The 9926-nt window shown below is 42.8% G+C and overlaps 1 gene segment (V, D, J or C); it reads right to left on the bottom strand.

Annotated features, from left to right (window-relative positions):
• Positions 1-4051: 4051 nt before the first annotated feature.
• Positions 4052-6255, bottom strand: LOC134464813 (Ig lambda chain C region-like). The segment is given in 3 exon segments: positions 4052-4438; positions 5272-5323; positions 6223-6255. Coding segments are annotated over 3 exon segments (387 nt in total).
• Between the last annotated feature and the right edge of the window lie 3671 nt (positions 6256-9926).

The raw sequence follows: 9926 nt of genomic DNA, 5'->3' as shown, positions 1-9926 counted from the left end.
CCAGCCACGGCAGCCTCCTCCACCTACGGAAGCTTCTTCCTTCGGCAGCCTCCTCCACCTTCGGCAGCCTCCTCCACCTTCGGCAGCCTCCTCCACCTCCAGCCACGGCAGCCTCCTCCACCTTCGGCAGCCTCCTCCACCTTCGGCAGCCTCCTCCAGCCACGGCAGTCTCCTACACCTTCGACAGCATCCTCCAGCCACGGCAGCCTCCTCAATAGCAGTCCCCACCAATAGCAAAAAACAAACAAACAAAAAAAAACAAACACAAAAAAAACCTCAAGACACAGCATGAACATGTCAAACAGGGAGAATAAACCGTTGACAAATTGTCAATGTGTTTTTGTCTTTATTTTCTTCTAGTCATGACTAGGGGTATAAATCAGAGCATTCATGCCGATTTGATTTGAAAAACGATTTCTTCAGCAACGATTCGGTTATGATTGATATTTAGGAATGTCCTACAATGCAATTCAATGGTTACTTTCTCTGTTCCATTTAAACACCTGCCTATAAATTAATGCCAAATATGCCTTCACACTTCCCTACATTACTACATTACATATTACTTGAACCTCAATTGCTTTGAAATAAATATTACAGTTGTGCCTTCAATACCTCATCAGCTGTCATGGAGTTTGGACCTACACATATGAACTACAAACATATAGTACCAGACTATTCACATATACTGGTATATATGTCGTGTCAATTTCAATACAATAATTACCTTAGATTCACAAGGCATCTTACGCATCTTACTGTGTCCCACATGGTAGTAATGACAACAATAGGTACAGCCAGCAGTGTATGCCGAACCAAAGTCCCTAATCAAACACACAAAACAGATGAGTGATAGAGGAGTGATAGACTGGCAGACAAAAAAAATAGACATTAATCCACCACTCATTCAAATCAATCAGAAACTATTTGATTTCACAGAGCTAAAAGGAGAAATACAGGTATACGGCGCATTGTCAATGCGGTGCACATCTGGCTACGGACTGTGCATAGTAGTTCGACTAGCCAACTTCAAAACTGTTCAGCAAACTGTTCAGCAAACATCCATGGTTTACTCAACAGAAATATATATTTCTCGGTTTCTGAAATACCTGGGGTCATCAACTTCAGTACTTTAATATTCGGGACTCAATTGTAGCCACTTGTGAAGTTGGACAGGAGCCAAGCCGCTATGCTAACTTAAGCTACCAGAAGTGGTTATTCATTCCTAAACAGCGTTCGTCTTTAACATCGACATCGCAATTTTCATGCAAACCACATGCAATTACATAATTGAAGGCTATACTTTAGACAACGGATACTGAAACACAGAAAACATTTCGATTTGTTCTCCCATTTATCAACTTACCGAGAAAGGTGTCGACAGTCAAACGAAAGTCTACGGAGCCCACTTCCGGATATGGAACTTCTTGAAGTCTACAGGGAGGAGCCATGACACGGAAAATAGACCCCGCCCCTTACCCACGTATGCCAATGGGATATACACAACTCTTTCCTATAGACAGAAATATTCTAGTAAGGGGAGATAGGACATGTACATAGAAATTAACGGTGAAGATTCGTAACACAAATATGGCGTCTACCCGCACATCTCCCGCCTTTCTGGTAACAAGAGCCAATGTGCCTGCCGAGCTGCGTTGCCAGTGATCCAATCATCTGGCTGCATCGGCGCACGCGAAATTATGCACATGCTCAGTTGTGAAAAGCCGTTGCTCTCGTGCTGTTATGGAACTACTGCGCCTGCGCTCTGTCAAAAAAACCGTGAGAAAAGTGGCTCAAAAAGCTTTATTTTGACTCGTATGACACAACCAAGTAGTCTAGATTGATCAGTTTTTCACGGTCGTTTCAACCATATGGTTTTCACAACGGCTGGGTTCCCCTCCGTCCTATACTCAGTTTCCCCATTCATTTTTCCCATTGACTCTCAGATCTGGTCTACTTAATCGCGAAATAGCACCCCGGAGGCGTCACCAAGATGGCCGCCATATGTCCCCTCTCATTCTAAAATCTCTCTCATGACTCTGGTAGTGGACGTCACCGCGCTCTGTTTGCGTACAGCCAATGAGAGCGTACGATATAATGTATCCCACAATTCCAAACCGCAATGTTTTTCTTTTTTTTCTTTTAAAAATACAACGTACATTGCTCTTTTATTTTACGTAAAACAATTGTTTATATACGTTTACCACCCATGTAATGAGCTACAGCTATGGAACTAAAATTAAAAGTACCACTACATTGCTTGGTGACTGGTGAAGTAGGCCTACTGAAAACTCCCACCGTCGTGGTGAAGTTTGTCACGGTGCATAGGTATCCATTGTAGCTCCTTCAAATTGTACTAACACACTAAGAGATATTAACACTTAAGGTGCAGTTAGTATTACCGGAGTGCTCTGTTATTGTATTCACGGTATGGGGGCCCCGCATTTCCAATTCTGGGGCCCCTCGAGAGGTAGTGATCTCATATTTCCTGGACTTGACGGGGCCCCGAAAATGACGGGGCCCCGGGCAATTACCCGACCTTGCCCAATGGTAGAACCGCCCCTGGTTAGAGCTGCACTCTCTGGATTTGGGGAACATGGGAAAGTCGAGTGGAGATATACTGTGCCCAATTATAATTTACACAAATTGCTGTGTAATGCGGACTAGTTAACTCCATAACTGTTCACAAAGTGGAAGATGTCTAAAAAATATATCACAGCAAAATATATGAAATCTTTGGACAGTATAAGCAGGAACGTTACCTTTTAAAAAGCAGACATCCAGCAAATGAAGACTTTTTAGGGGACAGAGGACACACACACATGATAATGCACATGCACACTAGGATTGATCACATGAAGCGAGCGTACCTCAGAGGAGTGTGTTCAATGGCGTAAGTCCTGTCACGCTTGATGACACTACTGCAAGAATAGGGTCAGGCCTAGCTTACCACAAACACTTCCAAGTGCTCATGTGTGAACAGTTGACACTAACAGGCTCTGGGGTAGATAGACACCCTGCATGACACATGGTGTCTGGTACAGTCTGGTCCATCGAGCATGACATTTTGGTGCCTGGTCCGGTCTCGTCCTGACCAAGCATCTTCCCCTAGTGGAGGATATCAGGAACAACATGCCACCTCTTGTGTGGGCCCTGCACTTGTACAAGCATGGAGGTGCCAGGGAAGAGGGCATAATCAGCAACATGCAATATGTGGGTAAATACACAAGTAGCAAATTTGTATGGGAAATATATAATATTGGGAATATTGGGAAAATATTGGGAATGGTCTCCCCCAAAACACATTAAGCATTGGGAAGGGAAGTGTGTGTGTGTGTGTGTGTGTGTGTGTGTGTGTGTGTGTGTGTGTGTGTGTGTGTGTGTGTGTGTGTGCGTGTGTGTGCGTGCGTGCGTGCGTGCGTGCGTGTGTGTGTGTGTGTGTGTGTGAGCGTGAGCGTGAGTTAAACTGTGGGAAAATGAAACAGTGTGACTGAGCACATGTGTCTCAGGGCAGTTTGTGGGTGTAGGTGTAACCCAGGACACGGTGCACTCTGTGGGGGAAACTAGTATTTGCATTGCCAGGCTTGAGTGGTTCTTCTAATCCCAGAATAGAGTAGCACTACTGGCAGATGTTCCCACAAGGTATCAAAAAGGCGGCATTAGTACCATGACTTTTTAGAGAAAGATAGACAACTTGTGTGTATGGAATCATGTATCATAGAAGTAGAACTTAATGTTATGAAGCAAGCATGCAGAAGTATCATAATGCAAATGACACATCTTACATTGTCTATGCATTGTCTTAATGTCATGTGAATTTTAAAAAAAACCCTGCTACTTCTTGGTACTTCTTTCGACCAAAGATGAAAGAAACGTGAAAATACGTCACCTTTAAAGACAAAAACAATGACAACAGGAAGTGTAAAGTAAAGTTTTTTTTATTAAGTAGTACTCAAAATGCTAGAAAACCACAAAGCATTATGCTCTTCAGAATCTCAAATGATATGAAAGAATAACAAAGAGATGATTAAAAAAAACACTCAGTGCTGCAAACACATAGAGAGAGGAAGAGGGGAAGAGTCCCTATCAGCCACACTCTAAATCAGACTGATGGCATAATGACATTAAAGCAGAGCCTAGGAGCAGTCTGATTTCTTCAGGATCTTGGTGACAGTCTGGGAGCCCCGTGTTGCCTGGCAGGTCACTGGGACGTCCTGGGTCCACTCCTGGAGAGGGAGGGTCAGGGTGCTGCTCCAGCTGTACAGGCCGTCCTTCTGTGGGGCCCAGAGACTGGTCTCCCCGCTCCTGCTGCTCCCCGCTACAGACCAGCTCAGGCTCCAGTCGGACGGGAAGCCTCCGTTAGCCAGGCACATGAGCGTGGCCGAACTCCCACTGGTGTCCAGGGGGGGCAGCACTGTCAGCTTGGGAGTGGTGTCACCTGCGGAATAAAGACAAGGGGCACAAAGCGAGATAACAAGGTGATGAGATGACACACATCAAAACCAGAATAATAACGAAGCACAAGAATATTTTTTCAGCCAGTACACCAGATCAATAGTGTTGATGAGCATTAATTACATATAAATGCATACATTATCACAGACTATATCTCATGCAATAAAACAAAATTTAACCATTATGTCCAACCAAGGAGGTCTATATAAGTGTCCAACCATTATGCAACTCATGATGCATATGTCATAAAACAATGTGTGAAGTTGAAAAGCTTTACAATGCTACACATTTTAATACCCCATGCTAAGAGTATCTCACTACCCCCATAAAGTGCTCATGCTGATGTGCTCAAAAGTGCAATGTAAATTAACCGTAGTAGAAATCTTGTATCGTCAATGAAAACTTCTCCGTCCCCCTCAAAACAATATACACCAACTAATAAAAAAGCTATAACCATTCAGTTGACTCTCACATCGACTACTGCTGTGTAGTTCTAGTATTAGCAGCTGTGAAAAAAAACATTGCAGCACAGTCTATGAAGTGAATCACCCTCACATTTTAATAACCCCAGGAAACACATGATTTCACTAACTAGAAAGGTCACTGTATGCCCTAAAACGCAAACAAATCTGAGAAACACAACAAATTTAAGTCCAGTTGTTCATCACCCTATAACAGACTTATAAAATGACATAAGCTCACGCAATTATATCATTTCACCACAGCATAAAAGCCCACTCCATTGTCACATGAACATTGAAACATTGAAACCTGAAATCTAAATTTGGTTATAAGTATTGAAAGCAGTTAACTCACCTCCAACTTCAAGTCTGCTGCCGCCCCCGAAAGTCCACCACAGTGATACAGACTCATAGAGGTGCCGTACAAAAACCTCTTCATGCTACACTGGGCCTGACTGTGAGACTGTGCCGTTACAGGCAGTTGAACATGCAGCAGCAAGTAGTAGTGAAACAGCTTAGTAAATTATTTAATATTCTGGATGCTCATGGATGATTTTAGGATTGATGAGGTCCTTATCATTTTCCATTAAAATGAATTTATTTTCTATTTCTAATTAAAATTCCATGCCTTCCTGACACACACTCAAATATCAAAAAGTGAGGCCATGGTCTCTATCATGTTCGGTTTTAGACAGCATTGTTTTTTCTGACATTTTGACTGGCTATGCAGCATTGGCAGGCTTTAACTAACTGGTCTAGTTTATAACAATGGGCCCCCCCTGTGATAAACATCACTGGTTCTAAGGTTTGGTCCAGGTCAGTTGTGGACTGGATAACCTCTCAGTTTTATTCTTAATGATGTCAGAGCCGGTTCAAACATAAAATTCTCTGGATGTTAGTGTGTTGGCCTAGTCATCATTTCCTCTCATGGCCACCAGGGGATGGAGAACACACTGTGGATGAGAATCTGTGGTGGGAAGGAATGGGTGGTGAAGGTATAACATTTGCATTAGCAAACTGAGAAATGTGTGAATGAGATCTTTATATGAGAGGGAGACGAGGACTGGAGCACTCAACTCTAGAGGACATTATCTGAAGAAAATGACAAACAACATCACATTCATCTGCACTCTCCTGCTCTGTATTACAGGTAATGTAATGAGCAAAGTAGACTATTTAAGCATTCAATTGTAGATATTGTACAAATCAGTGGTGTTCTGTATTTTTATAATTTAATTTCAGTATGCAGAGGCCAGTATACTGTGACTCAGACTCCAGCAGTGAAAGCTGCTCTTGTGGGACAAACCATCACACTCAACTGCAGGACCAGCAGCCCCATCTATAGTGACTACTTCTCCTGGTACCTCCAGAAACCTGGAGAAGCTCCTAAACTGTTAATGTATGGCATAAGCACCCGCTCTGGATCAACTCCCAGTCGCTTTGTTGGTGGAGGATCCAATGGTGGCAGTGACTTCACTCTGACCATCAGTGATGTCCAGGCTGAGGATGCAGGAGTTTACTACTGTCAGAGTGGCCACTTTTCCAACAGTAAATGGGTGTTCACACAGTGATAAAGCGCCGTACAAAAACCTCCCTCAGTCAGGCTCCACATGACTGCACTGCTAACTGCAGCTGGTGCAGTGGTGTGTGTGTGTGTGTGTGTGTGTGTGGGGGTGGGGGTGGGGTTGGGGGGTCGGGCATGTGTGTGTGGGCGCATAAGTGGGCGGCGTGTGCACATGTGTGTGTGTGTGTGTGTGTGCAGGGAAGCTGACAAGGGGGGTCAAAAGGAATCACTTTTCCTGGGCCCAGGGAGAGAGGGGCCCCAGACTTGGATCCTCATTACATTCTATGCAGTGGGACTGGGGCCCTTTCAGATGACTTTGTCCCGGGCCCAACCAAAGCTATCGACGGACCTGTGTGTGTGTGTGGGACAGTCTGGGACAACAACAGTGTCGGCGTAGGAGGCAGTGTAGGAGTTTACTACTGTCAGAGTCTCCACTATCCCAACAGTAAATGGGTGTTCACACAGTGATAAAGCGCCGTACAAAAACCTCCCTCAGTCAGGCTCCACATGACTGCACTGCTGCTGCTGGAGCTCACTGCAAGTGCTGTGCTTTAGTGTGCTTGTGCGTGTGTGTGTGTGTGTGCGTGTGTGTGTGTGTGTGTGTGTGTGTGTGTGTGTGTGTGTGTGTGTGTGTGTGTGTGTGTGTGTGTGTTTATTCAAGACATTTGTGATACAGCATTCCTAACCAATGCATATACTGTATTACCAACGGTGCATCGTAACACATATGAGTATTTAAATACAGTAATACATGCATATATGAATAACATTTCATTAATAACAATCATTATAATAATATTTCTATTGAAATACTCAGAATGAATACTCCAGCCACATTTGAGGTAGTTCACATATCCCAGAATGATGTGTTCCTGTAACAGACATGACTCTCTCTGCACTGGTTTGCCTGAGTGTGTCCGCTGTGCCTCCAATAGGCTTCTCTGGATTATTGGATTACATTCATGATGAAATAATAACTGCTTGTAATGGTATTGGGCTTTGTGTCCCATTATATTTCACATTCTCCAGCACTGCTGCACCTCACATGGTCCATTGCATGTCATGTTACATAAGACACTTCCCATAAGACCCTCAAGACACTGGGTCCCCTTCCATAAGCAGCTTCCATCCCCTCTTAGGCAAGGCAAGGCAAGGCAAGTTTATTTATATAGCGCATTTCATACACAGGTGCAACTCAATGTGCTTCACAAAGTTAACAAATGTAAATGAAAGGAAACAGGGAAGAAAGAAGGAAATGAATTAGAGTCAAAAAACATTTAAAACATTAAGATAAAACATAAGATAAAATGATAGTAATAATAAAACTAGAAATGCATTCTCACAGAAAATGCTGGAAGCGGGCTTGCCTTTTGGGGCAGAGATGAAAAAAAGTACTATTGAGAAAACAAAGCTAAAAGAAATGTTGGGAAAAATCCATCCACCCAGTCAGAAGTTATGGGCCAAACAATTCAGCCATCTTGGATTCAGCCATCTTGAAAGTGCTGTAGCTCTGCGTTTTGGGGATATACTAAATGACATACATGGTATTTTAAGTTGGCTAAGGAACACTGCATATGATATAATTTTGAAAATCGACATGGCTTCGAGCGGGATTAGAACTCACAACCTCCATATCTGTAATCCAACCCCTTTGCCATTGATATTAAATGACATACGATACATGATATTTGAAGTTGTCTAAGGAACACTGCATATGATATCATTTTGAAAATCAACATGGCTTCGACTGGGGTTCGAACCTCCAACCCCCATATCCCTAATTCAGCACATTTGCCATTCATACTAAATGACATACATGGCATTTTAAGTTGGCCAAGGAACACTGCATATGATATACTTTTGAAAATCAACATGGCTTTGACTGGGATTCGAACCCCCAACCTCCATATCTGTAATCCAGCACATTTGCCATGCATACTAAATGACATACATGGCACTTTAAGTTGGCCAAGGAACACTGCATATGATGTAATTTTGAAAATCAACATGGCTTTGACTGGGTTTCGAACCCCCAACCTCAATATCTGTAATTCAGCACATTTGCCATCCATACTAAATGATATACATGTATGGTATTTTAAGTCGACCAAGGAACGCTGCATATGATATAATTTAGAAAATCAACATTGCTTCATGTGGGTTTCGAACCCTCAACCTCCATATCTCTAATGCAGCAGCATGCATTACCACTAAGCCAAGCAGCTAATTGTCATGCATAGTCCAGCAAGACTATATTACATTGCATTGCAGAGCTGAACAATGGACTTCTAGAATGCTTGCTCGCACCTGCTCGTTAAGAATGGAATCTTGAGACAGTGACAGTTGAAATGGAATCCTTCACTGGCTGCACCTGTTGTGATTGACTGAAAGACAGTTAGTATTGAGCCTTTAACAGGGGAGAAAATGAGAATGAGTTTTTTGTCTTTACAACATCGTTGTAAAAAAACTAAAAGGAGTTGGCACGTGTCCTTTTCACAGATCGGAGTCATGCTTGTGATGTCTCTAACAGTCTTTGAATGAAGTTTATAGGTTAAATTTTTCAGGCACAAATGGACCTCCGTGTGGGACATGCGCTGATCTCTTGAAAAATGCACTTTTCCAAAGACTGGGATTCTCCATAGAGCCAGGTCTGTTTTTTTTACAAACCTGCCATTTAAAAAGTATTGGGAGTTGGGAGATGAAACTTTCACAATTTGGAGACATCCCATAGAGCTCGCTAACAACGCGTCAACTAAACTTCTAGGTGAAAGTGTTGATGTTTTATGACCGAAAAAGCCTCCTACACTCTAATCTCTAGAGTGGCGGAACTTTGGTTCATGAAGGTTCCACCATAGTTTTCAATGGAGACCCAGGCTTTCACAAAATCGCCAAAAACGGGAAAATGACAAGAGACACGGAGAAGCCTATAACGAGACGCGATCTCCAAGCCGAGCCGGTCGTTTTAGTGTTTGAACGGTGTCTCTATCTCGAAAGGCCTAGGAGGAGATCCATTTTCTATTTTTACTGCTGCCCTGCACAAGAACGATAATAAGAAACAGGACTTAGAGATTACTATAAACGGGCCTTGCTCTGCAAGAGCTCTGCTCTTGCTCCGCAAGCCCGCTTAATAAAATAAATTGAATAAACATAAAAAAAAAAAAAAAAAAATAATAATAAAAGAATGATATGTAATTTAAGATAGGGGAAAGCATCTGAGAACAGCTTTGTCTTGAGTCTAGATTCTATTGCCTTACACTCTCTCCCTTACACTGTCTCAGAGTACACACTGTAGACCCACATCCATCTCCATGCAATGGCCATTCAAACATCTTGAGTCTTCAACATGTTGAGCAGATATCCCAATAGTATTGCAAAGTAGTAGAGGTGTCTGAGTCTTTAGATTTGGGAGTAAAAGTTTGTTCAATTTTCTATTAAAAATATGTTGA

The sequence above is a fragment of the Engraulis encrasicolus genome, chromosome 15, assembly GCF_034702125.1.
Source record: "Engraulis encrasicolus isolate BLACKSEA-1 chromosome 15, IST_EnEncr_1.0, whole genome shotgun sequence".
In the NCBI taxonomy this organism is placed as follows: Eukaryota; Metazoa; Chordata; class Actinopteri; order Clupeiformes; family Engraulidae; genus Engraulis; species Engraulis encrasicolus.
This window is presented reverse-complemented; position numbering and strand designations above follow the sequence as displayed.